Here is a 21,199-nt window from a genome sequence, read left to right as displayed (position 1 = left end):
GTGCACCACCATATCCAGCTTTCTGTGAGTTCTGGATAACCAAGCTTAGTCCCTCATGCTTGCATGACAAGTGCTGTGTGTGTCTCTGTCTATCTGTCTGTCTGTCTGTCTGTCTGTCTGTCTATCTGTGCTTGTGTGTATGCTAAGGTATTCGTGTGGAGGTTAAGGGACACCAGTGACTGATCTAAGGTGGCTAGGCTTGTGTTGGAAGCACTTTTACCCACTGAGCCACCTCCTTGGTCCTCCATATTGGACTTTTGAAGAACAGCCATTCCTCTGCGTCCTTTGATTCTAAACATTGCAGAGTCAACCAACCTCAGATGGGAAATACTTGGAACACATACAGACTTTTTCCTTGCCATTACCCACTATGGCAGAATACCTATTTCCTCATCAGTTACCCTGGGTTAGAATTCACATGTTAGCTCATACGGAGATGATTAAGTACAGGGGATGTGGGGTGTACATAGGGTCCATTCAATCATTGTGCCATTTGATATAAGGGGCTTGATCCTCTGGGGATTTGGGTATCTGATTGGGTCCCATTATCAATTCCCAGTAGACACTCAAGGATACATGGTATTAAGCTACTGCCTATTTTGATTATATATAAAAATCAAGAGTTTTCACAACCATGGTAGAGATGGCCCCCATGAACAATCCCAGCAAGTGAAAAGAAGGAAGCCGAAGGACAGAGGCTGCTTTCTGCTGAGCTCTCCCAGGCTATGGGCTCCTGGACACTTCCTCCTCTCCGGTCTGAGTTCCTCCCTCAACTTTCACATTCGGTTATACCCTTACACCCTGAGTAAAGATAAAAGGGAAAGTTTGGGGAGCTGATGGTCAAAGGATCAGAGTACTAATTGTTGGGACATCTCCAAAAAACCCTTAGGCCCTTTACAGAAGGCACAAGTTCTTCAGAAGGGCCTGTGTAGCCTCGCCTGTACACACCTCTTGGCTGCATCAGGGGCGGAGCTGCTGACTGTACAGAGGGCTGGGTGGCCAGGGTCAACTCTTACTTACTTAAGTGACAAATGCTAAGTTGTACTACGTTCAGATGCCCTGCTCACAGTCTATGAAGAATGCACACCTGTGAAGGGAGACTTGCATACAGCCAAATGTTCCAACAGAGCTGTGTGTGCAAATCTACCTGGCTATGTGATGACCTTGCAAACTTTCCACACTGTTTAGAAAAAAATTCACTACCCTGTGTAACAGCAAAACCATTCTACTGGCTCCCCAAGATCGCTTACCTCCTGTCTCTCAAAACAGTTCGGCTTTTATGGCACCAATCACAGAGATGTAACCTCTCTTTGAAGCTTAAACTACAGTCACAGTCTCACAACACCTTGCACATTGGCCTTCAGGTATCATAATCATCAGGGACAGAGGCATAGAAGTCCTTCTTACCCCTTGACTAGGTTGATTTTTACCTTGGTTCACAAAGGATGTATTTGGAAGTACGCCATGAGACCAAGGTCCTAGCAAGTGAAAAGACGGTTCTAGAACCCTGCCATGGAGACTGGTGAGGCAGAGGACGGGAGGAAGGAGTTCTGAAAAGAATGTGGGGTATTTGCAGAGCCGTGGAACATACAGAAAGGGTGGAGTGGAAAGGGAGAAGTGGGCCTGGTGCAATGGGCTTTGAGCAAATGGGAATGGCTACCCGGAGGACCTTTATGTTTTCCCAAATACTACAGGTAGTGGTCCAGTGTTTTTTAATCTTGTTTAAATTATGCTTTCAACTTCTAGCGATTCTCCCATGATGGCTGATCTTCAATGTCAACTTGAGTAAACTAGAATCACTGTGGAAACATTTGCCTATGAGGACATTGGCAGAGAGGTTTAACTGAGGCGAGAAGACCCACCCTGAACGTGGGTGGCAGCATTCCACAGGGCAGGGCTCAGACTGAATAAGAGGAGGGAGGGAGTTGAGCGCCTGGGTTCACCTGTTTCCGGACTGCTAACACTCGCTGATCAGCTGTGTCAGATGCTCGCCACCATGCCTTCCCCCATGTGGCCTCCTTAAATTGAGGGCCCAAATAAACTCTGTCTTAAGTTGACTCGTGACAGGTATTTCGTCACAAGTGGCAAGTAACATCAGCATCCCTGTAGGCCTCCAAGGTATACCACGTGAGCGTGGACAGCCATCAAATCCACAAATGTATCAGTGTACAAGTGTATCAGGCTATTGGGTTTTGGTATGATTTTTATTTTAACACATTGTTCCATACATTCTTCCTATTTTCCTCAGAAAGTCCATGAGTATTTACGTTGTCCTTTTTACCTTCATGAATGACATACAATCATTGTTGTTGTTACTGTATTAGCCAGAATTCTTTACTCTCCTTTCAAGATAATTAAAGGTGACATTTATTTTTCAGACGAAGAGCAGAGGATCCCTCATATGTATGTGTACTTGGCTGTGTATTCTCCTCCATATAATATGTAATTCATAAAAATAGGTTGCCTAGGACATTTCTATGAGTTCCAGGGCTTGTTTCTCTAGAGCAGGGCGGAATGGACAAAAAGCAGCAGCTATGGCAACGCCGTTGGCTCAAATCCTTCTGAGTCCCTGAGTGCTGGCTTTTGCAAATCTGAGGTCAGTGGTAAACTGAAAGCACCCTTCTTTCCTTCCCTTTTCTTTGTTCCCATAGGAGCTCAGCCCCTGAGCTGATGTAGAGTGGAGGATGACCTTGACCTTCCCGTCCCCTTGCCTGACTTCCGGAGTGCAAGGTTATAGGTGTACCAGCACATCTGGTTCAGGTGGCGCTGAGTTTAGAATCCAGGCCTCAAGCACTCTACCAAACTGAGCTATATTCCCGGCCCCAATACAATTGTTTAAAAACAATTGTTTGTTTTTAAGAGTGAAAATCTTGTTACCACAGAGAAAAAAAAAATCACAGCATAAACCCAGGAATTGTTGGCAAAGGAGGGTGAAAAAAGTTGCATGCAAGACCATGCTTCCCACCCCAAGGACAGGACAGTTCTCATAACCCAGCAAGCAAGACAGGCAGGCAAGACACAAGAGACATGCTGGGCTGCATGCACAGGCTCCCTGGTGCCAAGCACCTCACGCCAGGCGGCCCACACTCACATAGAATTCTAGCAGGGCCTTGGGGTTCAGGCTGAGGGAAGGCAGGTCACCGACAGAGTGGTTGTGGTGCAACGTGGCAAAGAAAGTGTCTCGCAAGGCACTCAAGACAGACAGCCGCAACCATCTCTTCAGAAGTCAGGGCGAGAAGGGCAAGTTAGTGGAAAGAAGCAGGTTAATGGGTTCCCCTTGGTAGTTAGCAGGGCTCCACAGGGTCAAGCAGGCGTCATTCAAATACACTCGAAAAGATTCATGTCGTAGAATGCTCGGAAAACCTACGTGCCGTTTCCCACCTTTCCAAAAGTGAAGTCGAGTGGGGATAGAGTCAGGCAGAGGAAGTCAGTGCTGTTCTCAGAGGGCCCAAGTGTCTCAGAACGTGGCATCCTTAGACACCACACTATTAGGGTGATCGCTAGGCTTCAATTCTTCCCATGTGTTTATGAGTGTGGTATGCATATAGGTGCAGATATATAGGTGCACATGCATATGCATAGGCGAGGAGTCCATCAGGACTCTTTCAATTATTCTCCCGTCCTATTCACTGAGGCAGGTTCCCTCAATCAAACCCAGAGCTCTATGATATGGCTAGTGTCACAGAGGCAGGTTCTCTCAATCAAACCCAGAGCTCTATGTCTTATAAGGTAGCCTGCTCTAGAGATTCCCATCTGAGCTGTACCAGGCTCGAGTCACAGGTTGGCCAGCACACCCACCCAGCGCTTACGAGTGTTTTGTTGATCCAAATTCTAGCCCTCAAGCTTGCATAGCAAGCAAGCACTTTAACTGCAGAGCCATCGCCCCTGTTCTTGAAAGTCTCTGATGTGGGTGATACACAACTTCAAATTCTACTGGAACACCCCAGTGTTATCATTTTTATGCCAGAAATCACACTGAACTTACAAAGAAGGACTGGTCTTTGAAGGTAGGTGTTTCTGGGGTGCCCTGGCTGTACATGGACATCCTTCGCTGGAGAGCAGCTGTCTTGTTCCCAGGGCCCGACGATGGGGTTGTGTCCTCCACGTCAAAGGGACTGTAGAACAACAGGTACTTAGGTCAGCATATCTATTAAAATCACTTGTCATCCCAGAATGGGGGAATATGGTCTCTCATTATGACAGTATCGACTTAGTCCAGTGGGAATGGGGCTACTTTGGACCAACCTGGGTTATCAGAAAATAAATAAACAAACAATGTGCAGCAGAAGACTGACTCTGGACCTGCTGTGGGGCCACAAAGAAGCTTCGGGTGTGTCTGTTTCCCCACGAGTGTTAAGAGACATGAGTGGATTAGCTGCTGGATGCTGGGAGAACCTGTAAACAGTCCTCGGAACTTCGTCTGGATGGACTCTAGGCAGGTAAGTGACTAGCAGACTGTCATTCAGCACTAAGGAAAACACAGTCGCTGGGGTTTCAGATGGTCTGGTTGCTGGTCACTGACATCCCATCACCCATCGGGAACAGAGACCTTTGGCATGTTCATGAACAACCACAGACTGTGAGCCCAGAAAAAGCCAGACATGGGGTGATGTTTCTGTGACAGAACAACGGCGTCTTGGCTGTCGCCACAGCTGACTTTGATTTGTAAGGGAGCCTTTCAACACAAATAGCAACATGGTGTATTCACTCACAAGCCAAGGGCTGTGTATTTTTCATTAGGGACTTTTAAAAAGAACATAAGAAGTGTGTGTGTGTGTGTGTGTGTGTGTGTGTGTGTGTGTAGTGGGGTACAGTGTGCCTGTAAAGGTCAGAGGTCAGAGGACAACCACTGGTCTCAGTCTTCCTCTTGAATCTTGTCTGAGATGGTGTTTCTTGTTCACTGCTGTGTCTAGCAGGCTAGCTGGCTTCCTGTGATTCTCCTGTCATACTGCAGGAGTTCTGGGATTATAGACGTATGCGACTGAGTCTGGCTTTACATGGGTTGTAGAGATCTTAACTCAGCTCCTCACACTTGCGGGGCAAGCGGTATCACAAAGCTATCTCCCCAGGCCTTATTTTATTTTACTTTTTGAGACAGGTCTTCTATGAGACAGGCTGGTCCAACATTTGCTATGAAACTGAGGTTAGCCTTAAACTTACTGGCCCACCTGCTTCCACCTCCCACATGCTGGGGTTACAGACATGTGCCCCCACACCAGGTTACAATAAAACGTTTAAAAGTAGGCAGTGGAAAAGGAGAGATACCTGGACATGCTACCTGGTGAGCTTAAATGATTCTGAGTGAGCAGTTCAGGTGTGACCACTGCTCCACGCTGACACGGTGGTTCCAGCGCTAGCCTGGAAGAACACTAGCCATGGGCCCTTGCCTGTCCATGATGAACTTGAAAAACAAGGAACTTACTACCAGGTGATTTCCAGGTTCAGTTTGATGGTACCAAGGTCATTGATGTCAACAGCCACCACCTGGGGTCGGGCTGCAAACAGCTCTTTGGTCTCGCAGGTCACACTGCCTACCAGGATGTGAGTCGCCAGTCCTTTGAGTTCTGTGACCTGGTAGAGAAAGTGAGGGGAGAAAATGAGGAATGTCTTATCTTTTTTTTTTTTTTTAATGTTACTTTGTTACAGTTACATTGTCTCTGGGCTCTGAGAGCATCTCAACTAAAAGAGGCTTTGCACACAGAGAGACCTATGGGATGGAGGGTCCCCACCAAGGGATCATTGGGCCAGGACACCAGGAAGGAAGGAAAGACAACAAAAGACAGGGACTCACTGTACCTTGATTGAAATGAACCCAACTATGAGGGGCAGGAAGACGGTTTCTGCTCCATCCCAGCTCTGTTTACCATTCACTTCTATTTTGCCCTTCAGTTTCCACCTCTGCCGACCATACTTCATGAAAATCTGGGGTGAAGACATTAGGGAGCCTCCTGTTTCACCAGACTCCACCTTCCCTCCCAATTGCCCAGATCCAAGAGCCAGGAATCTGGCCCACACCCTTCATTCCCCTGCCCACCCAGTCTGGGTTCTCAGTGGAGCGCGTGAGGAGTGTAGAGGAGGTTTAGTTTATTGACTTGAAACAGTGTCTCACTATGTAGCACTGGTTACCCTGGAACTCACTAAGTAGACCTGGCTGGTCTCCAACTCACAGCACTCTACCTGCCTCTGCCTCCTGAGTGCTAATATTCAGGCCGTGTTGTAACAAATCTGGACCAGTTTAGGAGTGCACTCTGGTTCTCTAGCTCAGGGTGTGGATGTTTCTTTAGTAAAAGGTTAGAGCAGCGGCTGGATCGTTGGCTCAGAGGCCAAGAGCACTTGCGGCTCTTGCGGAGGACTGAGGGTTGCTTCCCAGGACCCACACTATGGCTTATAGCGACTTTAATTCCAGTTCCAGGGAGATCCAACACCCTCTTCCGTCTTCTTCAGGCATCTCTCTCTCTCTCTCTCTCTCTCTCTCTCTCACACACACACACACACACACACACACACACACACACGGTGTAAAGACATACATGAAGGCAAGCACTCAGATACAAAATAAATCTACATAGGCACTTTCAATGGCGGTCATAGCTCTGTGTCAATCTGCCCACTCACATAAAACCTGTCTTTTTTTTTTTTAACCCTACATCAGTCCATCAGCCATGGGAACTGGAGCTCTGCTGACCCCAGCTCCTGTAGAGACGAATAAAGATCTGTCTCTGGTGATGCTGGTAAGGGTCGGGACCTTCCAGACTCTGGGCAGAGGAGGGCAGTTGGTGTGAATGGCCTCAGAGCCTCTGCCAAGAGAGGAAATTATTACATGCATGCTCTTTTGAAGAAGGAAGAGACAAATGGCCTTTTGATTTTGAGAAAGTTTTGTTTCTGAGACAGGGTCAGGATGTCTTAAATAATAATCCCTTCAGATATGAGCTACAATGAAGTTTATAAGTACATTTTTTTTGACAAAGAAAACTCTATAATCAGGTGTTAGTCATGTCCAACCTTTGGGTATGAGCAGATGACACTGTCATACAGAAAGTTCACACTCAAGAACTGTGCAATTGAGTGACCCAAAATTTTCACATACACAAAAAATATCTCCTAATGTGTGAAGCTTTTAATTTTGTGTCAGGCCACACTTATATTCTTGGCTGCATGCAGTCAAGTTGTGACTTAGTCCAGTTGTGACTTCCTTAGTCCTATTCTTTGGGACAGATAAACACACCAATGAGCAGTGCCTAATAAACCTACATTTATCTGCATTTATCTGCTTTTAACTAGGTCTAACCTGACCTGTATTTATGTCCTCGAGAGAGAGCGAGCGAGAGAGAGAGAATAACTAAGAGGCAATGATAAAGGTTATAGGTGTTAAGAATTGTCTGGGTCTCCATCCAGTGGAAAAAAGACAGCATGTTCAACAAATGGTGCTGGCACAACTGGCGGTTATCATGTAGAAAAATGCGAATTGATCCATTCTTATCTCCTTGTGCAATGCTCAAGTCTAAGTGGATCAAAGAACTCCACATAAAACCAGAGACACTGAAATTTATAGAGGAGAAAGTGGGGAAAAGCCTCAAAGATATGGGCACTGGGGAAAAAAATTCCTAAACAGAACAGCAATGGCTTGTGCTGTAAGATCAAGAATTGACAAATGGGACCTCATGAAATTGCAAAGCTTCTGTAAGGCAAAAGACACTGTCAATAGGACAAAAAGGCCACCAACAGATTGGGAAAGGATTTTTACCAATACTAAATCTGATAGGGGACTAATATCCAATATATACAAAGAGCTCAAGAAGCTGGACTCCAGAAATTCAAATAACCCCATTAAAAAATGGGGTACAAGAGGCAGGCGGATTTCTGAGTTTGAGGCCAGCCTGGTCTACAAAGTGAGTTCTAGGACAGCCAGGGCTATACAGAGAAACCAAAAAAAAAAAAAAAAAAAGGAGGTACAGAGCTAAACAAAGAATTCTCAAGTGGGGAATACCGAATGGCTGAGAAGCACCTGAAAAAATGTTCAACATTCTTTTTTTTTTTTTTTAAAGATTTATTTTATTATTAATATATGTAAGTACACTGTAGCTGTCTTCAGACACTCCAGAAGAGGGAGTCAGATCTTGTTGCGGATGGTTGTGAGCCACCATGTGGTTGCTGGGATTTGAACTCTGGACCTTCGGAAGAGCAGTCGGGTGCTCTTACCCACTGAGCCATCTCACCAGCCCAATGTTCAACATTCTTAATCATCAGGGAAATGCAAATCAAAACAACCCTGAGATTCCACCTCACTCCAGTCAAAATGGCTAAGATCAAAAATTCAGGTGACAGCAGATGCTGGTGAGGATGTGGAGAAAGAGGAACACTGCTGGTGGGATTGCAAGCTTGTACAATCACTCTGGAAATCAGTCTGGCAGTTCCTCAGAAAATTGGACATAGTACTACCGGAAGATCCTGTAATACCTCTCCTGGGCATATACCTAGAAGATATAATAATATCTTCTAGGTATATATCAGCTGGTAATAAGGACACATGCTCCACTATGTTCACAGTAGCCCTATTTACACTAGCCAGAAGCTGGAAAGAACCCAGATGCCCCTCAACAGAGGAATGGATACAGAAAGTGTGGTATATTTATACAATGGAGTACTTACTCAGCTATTAAAAACAATGAATTTATGAAATTCTTGGGCAAATGGATGTATCTGGAGGATATCATCCTTAGTGAGGTAACCCAATCACAAAAGTAGTCACTTGATATGCACTCACTGATAAGTGGATATTAGCCCAGAAACTTAGAATACCTAAGATGCATTTGCAAAACACAAGAAAATCAAGAAGAAGGTAGACCAAAGTGTGGATACTTCATTCCTCCTTAGAATAGGGAACAAAACACCCATGGAAGAAGTTACAGAGACAAAATTTGGAGCTAAGACGAAAGGATGGACCATCCAGAGCCTACCCCACCCAGAGATCCATCCCATAAACCAGCCACCAAACCCAGACACTATTGCATATGCCAGCAAGATTTTGCTGAAAGGACCCTGATATAGCTGTCTCTTGTGAGGCTATGCCAGTGCCTGGCAAATACAGAAGTGGATGCTCACATCCATCTATAAGATGGAATACAGGGCCCCAATGGAGAAGCTAGAGAAAGCACCGAAGGAGCTGAAGGGATCTGCAACCCTATAGGTGGAACAACAATATGAACTAACCAGTACCCCAGAGCTCGTGTCTCTAGCTGCATATATAGCAGAAGATGGCCTAGTTGGCCATCATTGGGAAGAGAGGCCCCTAGGTCTTACAAACTTTATATGCCCCAGTACAGGGGAATGGCAGGGCCCTGTACTGGGAGTGGGTGGGTAGGGGAGTGGGGGGAGTATAGGGGACTTTCAGGATAGCATTTGAATTGTAAATAAAGAAAATATCTAATAATAATAATAATAATAATAATAATAATAATAATAAAAGAATTGTCTGGGTCTTATGTGAAAGATTGTCCTTTCAGTGTTGGGAGAGGAACTGAGGGAGGAAGGGTCATAATTGGTAGTGAGCGACGTATATGAGGATGGTAATAGTGGGGTGTATGGAACTGCCATGTTCCACATGTGGGAGTCAGTTCTCAGATTACCCTCCAGACTTTCTCACTGGCTCAAAATGTTAAAAGACAAATGAAGGAAAAATAATAACAACTGGACTCAGGCCTGATGGTACATGCCTGACATCCAAACTGAGGCAGGAGGATCACAAGTTCAAGTTTTAGCTTGAACAAACAACTTTATGAACTGCGGTTTCAATAATAAAAAGTAGAAGTGGGGAAATGGCTCAGCATTAAGAGCACATACTATTCTTGCAGAGAACCCAAGTTCAGTTTCCAGCATCTACAGGAAGCACAACTGCCCCAAACTCAAGCTTTGGTCTCTGTAGGCACCTGCATCCTGTGCACATACCTACACAAACACATATAGGCACTCCTCTACACACACACACACACACACACATTTTAAAAAAGTAAAACATTGACTGAAGATGTAGCTCAATGGTAGAGCATTTGCTTAGCATGTACAAGTTCCTTGGTTAATAGTACCAGAACAGCAGCAGCAGCAGCAGCAACAACAACAACAATCATAACTATAGCCCTTCAAGCCTTCAATGCCAACATGCAGACCAACACATTACTTACTTCATATTGATCTCCAGGACAGAGGCGGGCAAAGCCAGCCAGACCTGAAAACAAGAGATCGTTCTGTGAGTTGCAGAACACATTTCCCTTCTTTAGAGACACAATTTGTCATGGGTTAAAAACTCATGTAATAATGTAACAGGTGTAGGAGCATCTTCAGAGAATAGCCTTTGTGGGGATATACAGCTAGCAGGACATGCCCCTTAGGGTGGTGGGAGGAGGTTTCAAGGGGAGTCTGTTGGGTGGTGAGAACTCTGTGTACCTTTGGCAGATTTCAGGATCAGGGCAGCAGGACCAAAAAGACCTATTCTTTCACTGACCAAAATATTCCCATGCAAATAAACTGGCCTCTTGGTTTTCCTGTCTCCCAAGATCTGTGACACTAGATACCTTCCTGTGAGTCCTTGTCCCCACACCTGTCACTTGTCTGCAGCACACTCATTCCTGTTTCTCTCATTCTACTTATATAGCACAGTGATGCCACTGTTGATGCTTATGAACTTGCTAGAAGTAGACTGTCATGTACCCCACACTGGTGATTAAGAAAACAAACCCAGGGGCTAGAAAGATGGTTAAGCAATTGTGAGCACCGACTGTTCTTCTAGAGTGCCTGGGTTCAATTCCCAGCACCCACGTGGCAGCTCACAACTGTCTGCAGCTCCAGGATCTGACAGAGACAGAACTCAACTGCACATAAAAATAAATATAAATAAAGAAAAGAAAACAAACTAAATCCAATCAACAAACTGCCAATAGCCTGTTCCTTCAAAAGAAGAAGTGTGTCTTAGGATGATTAATGCTGCGATGAAACACCATGACCAAAGCAACTTGGGGAGGAAAGCGATTATTTAGCTGAAGCGTCACTGTCACGATTCATCAGTGAACGGAAGTCAGGACAGGAGCCCAAACAGGGCAGGAACCTAGAGTCAGGAGCTGATACGAAGGTCATGGAGGCTATGGAGGGTTTCTGCTTATTGGCTTTCTCAGCCTGCTCTCTTATAGCACCCAGGACTCCCAGTCCAGGGATGGCACCACCCACGATGGGCTGGGCCCTTCCCCATCATCACAAATTAAGAAAATGTTCTATGGCTGGATCTTATGGAGGCATTTTCTCAAATGAGGCGCCCTCCTCTCAGGTGACTCTAGCCTGCGTTGATTGACAGATCCAGTTAGCACAAGGTGCCTTTTCTTCCCCTGTGTCATCTGCAGGTCAACTTGAGCCTACCGCTTCAGCAGCAACACCTTGTCAGAATACACGGCCGCCGCCCTGGGACAGCTCCAGAGTCCCAGCTTCCATTACCCTTTCCACCTTCCTATTGATATTTACCAAAAGCCCACTGTGTGAGGGTGAAAATATTAATTTACATTTTAGAATTTCTCACTAAAAAAAAAAAACTATGACATAATTGCAGTGAAAAAATCAGCACAGACGTTTTCTATTTCTAACCTTTGAGTCCTGGGGCAAGTTTCTCCTGTGCTTGTACGTGCTTGTGCATGTATACACAGGCATATGTATGCCTATGTTTGCGGATGCTTCATAGACCCTTTTTTTTTTTTTTTTTTTTTTTTTTTCCTTTTTGAGATGGGATCTCTTACTGAACCTGGAGGTTGCTGTTTGGTTAGATTGGCTGGCCAGAAAGCACAGGGACCTACTACCCATCTCAAGTCCCTTTTCCATCAGAGGCCAAGTTGGGATTATAATCACATGACCCGATGCCCAGCTTTTTATGTGGGCTCTGCAGATCCAAACCCATATCCTTTTGCTCGCTTTATGCTGTCTTCCCTGCCCTGGGTTGTGTTTCTAGCAAACAAGATTTTACTCACGTAGACATAACAAGGATGATGTCACACTGTGTGTTTTACCTTCAGTGAATGGCTCAATTTATCTCAAATGGACAAATCTGCTTCCCATTGACCCATGGGCATGGTGATGAATAAGACGAATCCAGGGAAGCTTCAAAATGGGCTCACCTCTTACCATCTTTCGACACTAGATGGCAGCAGCTCACCAACTTGGCATGCCTTTTAGTTGGCGAGCCCATGCATTTAGGAGCAGCTCTCGCTAACAATTAGAAGCTAATGAGCCACTTAGGAGGACCCACTGTAATAAAAGCAGGATTGGAGGAAGCGATTTTCATGAATAATTCTGGAGCATTTAGGCTTTTTTCCCCCACCTCCACAAAAACACATCGGAAAGAAAGCACTGCTGGCTGGCTTTTATGAATCTGAAGCCCAATGTGCTAATTCTAAGAAAACCCTATTTACCCTTTGAATACCTACAAATTATCAGCTCCTGGTTAATCCACTAGCTGGTTACATGTTGAGGTGACAATAGGGACCCCGCTTCAGGGAAGCTGACTATGTACCATGATGGATACGTTGAGAAGGGTGGGGGGACTCTTTGACGATCTCCCTTCTCAAAATCACCAGAAATTTCTTATCACGGGAGGAGGAGGGCTGGGGTCGTGATGAGTTTTGGGTCTCACTGTCCATGGAATGAACACACCTTATTGACATTCCTTATAAGGCATCTCCAGCCTCTGGTGACAGTGATAACAGCAGAATGGCAGCAGGTAGGAGGAGCCAGTTCCAGCCGAAGCTCCCCAGGCGGGGGGAGCACTTCTGCTGGAGCACCAGCTATCGTGGACTTTGGGGCCTGGCTAGGTTCTGCAAATTCTGGCCCAAGGCCCTGCTGGCATTTCTACAGCTGCGAAAAGCCCAGTGTTTTCTCAGCTGCTTGGTGGTAACTGTTGTATCAGCTAGGTTTTCATGATGGCCACTCAGAAATCATCCCTGGGTTCCCTCAGGTGGGTCTCTTTTGATCTTTTACCTTGCTCCTGTGTTAATGATCCAACAGCTCTTCCACAGCCTGAATGGAGGACAGGGTGCTGCCCCCAGTGTGACTGTGGATAAATGATGCCCCCGCTCATGGTTGAACATTTGGCCACCAGCTGGGTAGCTCTGTTGTGGGAGGTTATGGAGTCTTTAAGAGTTAGGGCCTAGCTGGAGGAATCAGACACTGGAGAGTGTGTTCTTGAGGTTTATAACTCTGCTTTGCTTCCAGCCTGTGTCTGGCTTCCTGATCCACTCTAACCCCTGCCTCAGCTGCCGGCCTCTCCGACTACCATAGCTCCCCTTCCCATAGTGGACTAAACTCCTCCAAATCTTAAGCCGCCACGGATCGTTTTCCTCTTAAGTTGTTTCTTTCAGAGAATTTATCACAGTGGAGAAAGGTTGCAGATACAACCTCATAGCTATCTACAGCTACACAGCTATAGAGCCTCCCAGCTACCTACAGCCACACAGCTGCTCACCTGGCTCCCCGTGCCACTGGCTGCCTTTGCTCAGACACGGTTCTGGTCATAGAAGTACTCCATTGTTTCCCAGTTTTGCCATGACCTTCCTAAGAGTGTACCTCGGACTGTGTCTTAGTACTGGCCTTCCTGCTTCCTGGGCAGGTTTCCCAGTTCATCCTAAAGGCCATGGTGACCAGCTAGCACTGACCTCTGGACATGTGTCCTCCTGGAACTCATTTGAATGAGGTCATCGTTGGGAAGAAAAGCAGTTTTCTGTAAGACACGCAGTTCTTAGCTTCTTTTCTGATTTGGGGTCCTGAATCCAGCTGGGTCCTTACAGGTTTTTGGAATCTGGCCTCAACAGCTCCCCACAGCACTTTTACAGAGCACAGAGATCACAGCACCCCCCCCCCCCCCCGACAGCTTTGGGCAGCATCCCCGCCTTCAGGAGGGACTTTCAGTTTAGTTGTTCTAGCCAGAGGTTATTCAGGACGCTCTCTGCACCCCCCCCCCCCATCCTTTCCTCAGTGGGAACCTTCACTTAACATTTTTTATTTTTTCTTTTCTTCTTTCTGTCTGTCCCTCTGTTCCTCTTCCTTCCTTCCTCTTCTTTCCTTCCTTCTCTCCTTCTTGCCTTTCTTTCCTTCTCTCTCTGTCTCTTTTTCTTTTTTAAAGATTTATTTATTTATTTATTTCTATGTATTTGAGTACATAGTTGCTGAACAGATGGTTGTGAGCCTTCATGTAGTTGTTGGGAATTGAATTCTTAGGACCTCTGCTCACTCTGGCCAATCAATTCTACTTGCTTCGGCCCAAAGATTTATTTATTATTATATATAAGTACACTGTAGCTGTCTTCAGACAGCGCCAGAAGAGAGCATCAGATTTCACTACAGGTGGTTATGAGCCACCATGTGGCTGCTGGGATTTGAACTCAGGACCTTCGGAAGAGCAGTCAGTGCTCTTACCCGCTGAGCTACCTCGCCAGCCCTTTTCTTTTCTTTTCTTTTCTTTTCTTTTCTTTTCTTTTCTTTCCCTTTCCCTTTCCCTTTCCCTTTCCCTTTCCCTTCCTTCTTTCTTTTTCATTCTTTCTTGACAGTGTCTCACTGTGAAGCCTAAGCTGGCCACAACCTCACAATCCTCCTGCCTCAGCCTCAAGAGTGCTAAGATTATAGGCATGGACCAGCAGACCCGACTTAATTTTCTGTTTTCTTTTGAGACAGTTTACAGCTAGCTTTGTACTCAGATCCTCCTGCCTCTGCCCTAGCAACCCCTCCATCCATCCTGGGCTCAAGCATCTACAACAGTCTGGTCATGTGTTTGCTCATGTATGCCCACTGCGTGAGGATGTGATACTCAAAGGTTCCCCTCCACCCTGCATCTCCAGACAACTGTGGTGTCCTGGGGTCATGAAGTGACAGAGGCTGGTGTGCATAGCTTAGCAGCTCTTGTCCCCATGTCTTTATCATCACCATCTCGAGGGCAACTGCCTTTCAGATTGTAGTTAGTTGTGGAGTTGAGCAAAAGGGAAGTGTGGGAGGGTGTGGCAGGAGGAACTCAGGGGTTGTCAGATCTGAGAATGTGATGCAAGTGCTTGGCTTTGGGAACAGGGGTGAGGGTAGAGGTTGAGGTGTATACTAATCAAACATAATGGACAGCAGTAGCTCATGAGAATTTGGGATGTCTTCTCACTCCTTTTGTGGAGGGAGAAAAGGACGGGGCGTGTGTGTGTGTGTGTGTGTGTGTGTGTGTGTGTGTGTGTGTGTGTTTAATCAGAGCTGTAGTTTCTGGGTTTTTTACGTTAGGAGGGTAGAGGTGATAAAAGTTGAGTTTAGGGCAACCAAGGAAGCATAAGAGAAAAGTGGGCAGAGGGATAGCAGAGCATATGGCTCAGGCATTCAGTGTCTCAGCCCAAGTCACTCAGTTCACAGTTGGTGACCAGGGCATCCACCCATGACAGAAGCTTACTCCCTCCAGATCTGAGATTTGGATTATGTGGGTGGGTGGGTGGGTAGTCCCTTCCCCATGCCATACCTTTTAGGTGCTTATGTTTTAAGCTGATGGGAATCCCTTCTCTAGTGAAAACTGGCATTTGATGGTTGATAGTGTCTGCTCAATTATTAGGACTTCTTCATAATGTGGCATTGAGGTGGTCATGTACTGGCAGCGGTGATGGTTAATTTCCATGGTCAAATTGTTTGAATAAGGAATGCCTAGAAGTGGGTATGGTGGTGGCTGACTATAGTGAGCAGAGTAAGAAATGCCTTTTAGACATGTAAAAATAGTGAGGATCCCACAAGACTGGGGAGTCTCCTGAGCCAGGACTACTGTTGGAGACTGAAACCAGACCTTTAGCTAAGTTATGTTCACAGGTGAGCAGATTTGGAGAGCTAGGCTAAGAACCATAGTTAAGAATTTACAGTGTGAACCTTGTGTGATGACCCTCAGCATAAGAAAATACAACGTTTGTTATACAAACTAAGTATGCCTACCTTATTGCTCGAAACAGTGACTATAACCCTAGCACTCAGTGGGTAGTGAGTGGTAAGAATATCAAGAGTTCAAGGTCAGCTTCAGGTATGTAACAAATACTCAATGAGACCCCATCCAGAAATAAGGAAATGAAAGGGAAGGGAAGGGAAGGGAAGGGAAGGGAAGGGAAGGGAAGGGAAGGGAAGGGAAGGGAAGGGAAGGACGAGACTCTGAGAATTAATGAGGCATAACCCTTTGGACATGTCCATGAGGGTGTTTCCAAGATCTTTAGAAGTTAAGACACACCCTGAATGCAGGCTTGGATATTAAACTGAATAAAACAAACAAACAAACAGGAGTGGTGGTGAGGTGAGCATCAGCATTGTCCTTTTTCTGCTCCTGGTCCTGGGAAATTTAAGGCATCTCAACTGCAGACCCCCACAGCCATGAGCTCTTTTATACCCTCCCGCCATGACCAAGTGTCCCCCACTCAAGCCATAAACTACAACAAACCCTTTCTTCCCAAAGTTCCCTTTTGAATCAGGTATTTGTCATAGAGATGGGAAAAGTAACTTAATGTAGGAGCCAGGACCCCAGGATTCAGCTTTAAGTCTGATGTCAGCTTACTGTGTGGCCTTGGAGACGTCATCTAATGCTTTTTGGCTACTGGTGTCCACACATGAAATGGAAGAAATTATCCCTCTCATCAAAAACAGAAGCATCTGATACCAGTGAACATCAGAAACGGCCTCAGCAGCCCTGTGTTAACACACGTGCTGACCCCAGTCTCTGTGTGCTGGCCTACATGCCCTGGGACGTGGGCAATCCTTGTGTTAACACTGGCAAAGTAACTCTGCTTTGTATGCTTGACTGCAATGAATCAGGCCGCTGACAGAACCATCCTGAAAGTTCAAAGAGACCTCTAGAACCTCCGTCCTGGCTGTGCAGATTCTGAACTGCTGAGAGGGAGCATGGTCCAGAGTGGTTTTGAACCACGAACTCAGGTAGAGACCTTAAGTGGAAGCAAATGGACCTGGAAAGTTAGAAAGATGCAGATGTCCATCACAGGCAAGGCGTTATGTATGTGCTTCACACACTTGCCGGCTGCCTGAGGAGGTCAGAGAGGGTATCAGATCCCCGGGGACTGGAGTTACCAGTGGTTGTAAGCTGCCGTGTAGGCACTGGGAACTGAACCCACATCCTCTTCAACCACTGGTGTTCTTAACTACTATGTCATCTCTCCAGCTCCACCCAGAACTGCTTTTAGAGGGGGTTTCCCCTTTTCACTCTTCTTATCACAGAGAGTGGGTAAGGTAATAATGCCCATTAGCGACCTAAGGATCAAACTGTTAAACAAGCAAACCAACCCAGAGAGAGGACTGCAGGGGCCCAGCTGCTCAGTACAGTTAAATGAGCCAAACATGGGAGAGAAAAGGGCTGGCTGTGATGCCACTGTCCCACGGCCCTGATGGGCACTGTGGACACTGCAGTGTGAGGCTCACCACATCTAGCTAGAGTTTTCCTTTTTCCTTTTGGGCTGCAGGTGCTGTAGCTTAAAGTAACAATGCTCTCGATTCGAACAGACTCACAGCAGCAACATGGGAGTGGAGGGACAAATGAAGTGATTGATGTGGCAGCAAGCCGTGGTGACATGGGTCTGGTGAGACAGGTATGGTGAGATGGGTATGGTGAGACAGGTATGGTGAGATGGGTATGGTGAGACAGGTATGGTGAGATGGGTATGATAAGACAGGTATGGTGAGACGGGTCTGGTGAGACAGGTATGGTGAGACGGGTATGGTGAGATGGGTCTGGTGAGACAGGTATGGTGAGATGGGTATGATAAGACAGATATGGTGAGACGGGTCTGGTGAGACAGGTATGGTGAGACAGGTATGGTGAGATGGGTCTGGTGAGACAGGTATGGTGAGATGGGTATAGTGAGACAGGTAAGGTGAGACAGGTATGGTGAGATGGGTATGGTGAGACAGGTATGGTGAGATGGGTATGATAAGACAGGTATGGTGAGACGGGTCTGGTGAGACAGGTATGGTGAGACGGGTATGGTGAGATGGGTCTGGTGAGACAGGTATGGTGAGATGGGTATGATAAGACAGATATGGTGAGACGGGTCTGGTGAGACAGGTATGGTGAGATGGGTCTGGTGAGACAGGTATGGTGAGATGGGTCTGGTGAGACAGGTATGGTGAGACAGGTATGGTGAGATGGGTCTGGTGAGACAGGTATGGTGAGATGGGTATAGTGAGACAGGTAAGGTGAGACAGGTATGGTGAGGCGGTCCTATAATCCCAGTGCTTGGCCCATCACAGGAGGAGAATTGACTGCCGTGAGTTTGAAACCAGCTTGAATTACACAGAAAGATTTTGTCTTCAAACTAAAAAGAAGATATTCAAAGTAGATAAATAAACAGATGGCTAAATGACAATGTAAAGAGGCTGCCAGGTAATCTAGAAGGCTGGATGGGGGTTTGTGTTAGATTAAAGGGAGCCCAACTGACAGCTAATTATAACACATGGACCTTGTGTGGGTCCTAATTGAAGCAACACAACTCTAGGAAGCATTTGTGAGACAGCTGGGGATATCTGCCAATGAACTAGGTTAATAACAAAGACTTGCTAATTTCATTAGATGCGATAATGGGACAACGGGCTGAGGCACTGCGGTTACATTACGTAAGATGGCCCTATTCTTTCAGAACTGTACTGAAGTTTACAGGTGCTGATCAGTGGAGTGACATACTTGGCTTTTCCTCCTCTGGAGTTTTCTAGTTCATCAAAGGGAAAAGAAAAAGTGGCAAAGCCTTGGTGATTACTGAGTCGTGGGATGGATTCCGAGGTTTGTTGTTTCACTCATCTAATAGACACCATTTTCAAATGCGAAGGCAAGGTACAAGAAGAGACCCATCAAGAAATCATCATGGTGGAAGGCCCAAGAGCAGGCAACCCCATGTCTTTGCAATGACATGCCTTCTCATGAAGCTCTGTGGACGACATGGCACCTTTATCCCTCTCTGAACAAGGACAGATTACCTTTCATCTTGATGGAGAATTCTCCCAGCAGACTCTCCAACTCCGCTTCAATGGCACACATGTTCTGCAAAGAGCATAGGAAATGATGTCAGATCTGCATTCCTCTGCACGGTGGCACAAGACGTCTCGGCAATGATAACATTGAACGAGAGGCATGTTCCTGTCTTCCACGAGTACACAGTACCCGCTGCAGGACAGGCAGCACGACACACCGCTCCGGGTGCATGGGATAGCTGGGGCTTAGGTGGACAAGTTAGATGATATCAAAGTAGTCAGACATCTCTAGAGTGTGGATGTTCTAAGAACAGACTCGGGACTGTACAAAAAGGCATTGTGACAGAGAATCAGCCATGCACACTAAATAGGAAGAGATCCACGCTCCAGGTTAAACATGCTGGGTCAGCTACTCTCTAGTGTGTGCCTGTTTCATAATATCATGTTATATACTATGCATTCATATGTATCTTTTACTTGCTAAATTAAAAACAATTAAGAAAACAGTAATCAGGCTTGGTGGTATGTGCTTGCAATCTCAGTGGAAGGAAGGCAGAGATGTCGCCCTCTGGGGCTTGTGCCTGCAAGCCTAGCCTACTTAGAGAATTCCAGACCAGTGAGAGACCCTGTTCTCAAAACAAACAAACCCCAACAAAATGGATGGTAGCACCCGAGAGGATGAGAGTTGAGGTCTTCCTCAGGTTTCTATACCTGCCTCTCTATATCACACACAGACATGTGTACATACACACACAAAATTTTGGGGAGGAGGAGGGGGGGCGAGGAGTGTAGGAGTTTGAGTCTACCCAAGTAAGGCAGACTTTCAATGTGATGATATGAAGCCCCAGAATGAGCCCCTAGGTTGAGTAAGGGTCCCCTCCTCACTGTGGTGTGAAAGGAACGAGACACTCAAGGTTACAATACCTGATCATACCCATTCTAGCGCCCCAGTATCAGAGGACCTAATGAGAGCAGTTAGAGGTGGACTTCAAGTGTCCTAGCCAGTGTCTCTCTCTCCAGTGAGAGCTCCCTGCAGCTCAGCTGGGGTGAGCCTTACAAGCCTCTCTACTGTAGTAAGCAGCACTGGGCATCTCTGCTTCTGCAAACCTCTTCCTCACGGCCAGCTTTGCTGAGGCTCAGGCCTGGGCAAGTTGCCATTCCGGCAAAAGTGAGGCCACCTAGTGAACACCGACAGGCTCAAGCCTGTTCAGGGAGCTCTAGGAAGTCCGCAGGCTCCGCTTCTTATTTGATTCTTTGTTCGCTCAGCACCTGCCGTCACTCTCGTGGGACATGGGAAGAATGGCGTTTCTCTTTCCTGTAAGAAGCCCTCAGTCCTTCAGAGAGCTGGGCAAAGCAGGGGAGCGTTTGCTCAGGTCTGAGCTCTGAGTAGCTTGAAAGCGTTGAAAGGAGAATCTCAGCACTGCAAGTAGTTTGTTTCCTCAGAGCCTGGGGCCTCTCTGCAAGGGACCAGTTTCGAGACGTACCAGATGTGTCATTAGGCACGTTGGGAATGCTCCTACTGTCTTAAGAACTCAGGGGTCACTAGATTAACGGCTGAAGTCACCCATGGATGCAGCTGGGGATGAACACTGTTCCAAATGAGAAAATACTTAGAGACCCACTCCTGGGGTTGCAGGGTGGATAAAATCACTTAGGGGTTTCAGTGCTTCAAAACTGTAATGCTTATTAGGGCTATGCTGGAGCCTGTAATTTGAGCCTGCTCAAAAAGCAGGAGATGACTCAGTGGTTAAGAGCACAGGCTGTTCTTCCTGAGGACCCACGGTCAGTTCCCAGCACCTATCCTGTGACTCGTTACTACAGTTACGCTATCGCCACAGCTCTCATTTATTTTGAGACATGTTCTTGCTATGTAGTCCTAGCTGGCCTGGTAGTCACTACTGTTCAGTCCAGGATGACCTCAAACTTGCAGTAATCCTCCTGCTTCAGCCTCCGAGTGTTGGGGTTACACTAAGCCCAGCTTACTTTATAAATTTAAAAATATGCTTTGGAAAGTAGGCAAAGAAGGGCCTAATGTTAAATCATGAAAAGAGAAAGACTTATTTGGTTCAAGCAGCCCCGTGGTGCAAACATAAAGGGATCCCAAGACAGATGCTCGGCTCTGTGGATTGCCCACTAGACCCTGCTTGAGTCATGACTTCACTGTTGACATCTGATCTCTGAATGAAGTCTCCAGGGACTGTGAGAAGGG

At 46.4% G+C, this 21,199-nt stretch overlaps 1 protein-coding gene across 15 annotated transcripts in view; it reads right to left on the bottom strand.

Annotated features, from left to right (window-relative positions):
- Positions 1 to 21,199, bottom strand: part of Ripor2 (RHO family interacting cell polarization regulator 2) — a 232,283-nt gene that overhangs the window by 34,119 nt on the left and 176,965 nt on the right. For 9 of the 15 annotated variants that reach the window (XM_006516594.4, XM_006516589.4, XM_006516587.4 and 6 more), the window contains 6 exons: positions 18,997 to 19,060; positions 10,179 to 10,222; positions 5,797 to 5,922; positions 5,423 to 5,571; positions 3,986 to 4,115; positions 3,092 to 3,217 (listed from right to left, as the gene is read on the bottom strand). In XM_006516594.4, the coding sequence (XP_006516657.1) occupies positions 3,092 to 3,217; positions 3,986 to 4,115; positions 5,423 to 5,571; positions 5,797 to 5,922; positions 10,179 to 10,222; positions 18,997 to 19,060 (639 nt within the window). The remainder of the gene's footprint in view (positions 1 to 3,091; positions 3,218 to 3,985; positions 4,116 to 5,422; positions 5,572 to 5,796; positions 5,923 to 10,178; positions 10,223 to 18,996; positions 19,061 to 21,199) is intronic. The other 6 variants (XM_006516595.4, XM_006516592.4, NM_001286101.1 and 3 more) reach the window with 1 other exon arrangement.

This window comes from Mus musculus, chromosome 13 (genome assembly GCF_000001635.26).
Source record: "Mus musculus strain C57BL/6J chromosome 13, GRCm38.p6 C57BL/6J".
In the NCBI taxonomy this organism is placed as follows: Eukaryota; Metazoa; Chordata; class Mammalia; order Rodentia; family Muridae; genus Mus; species Mus musculus.
The sequence above is the reverse complement of the archived record's forward strand: the minus strand, read 5'-3'. Positions and strand labels throughout refer to the sequence as shown.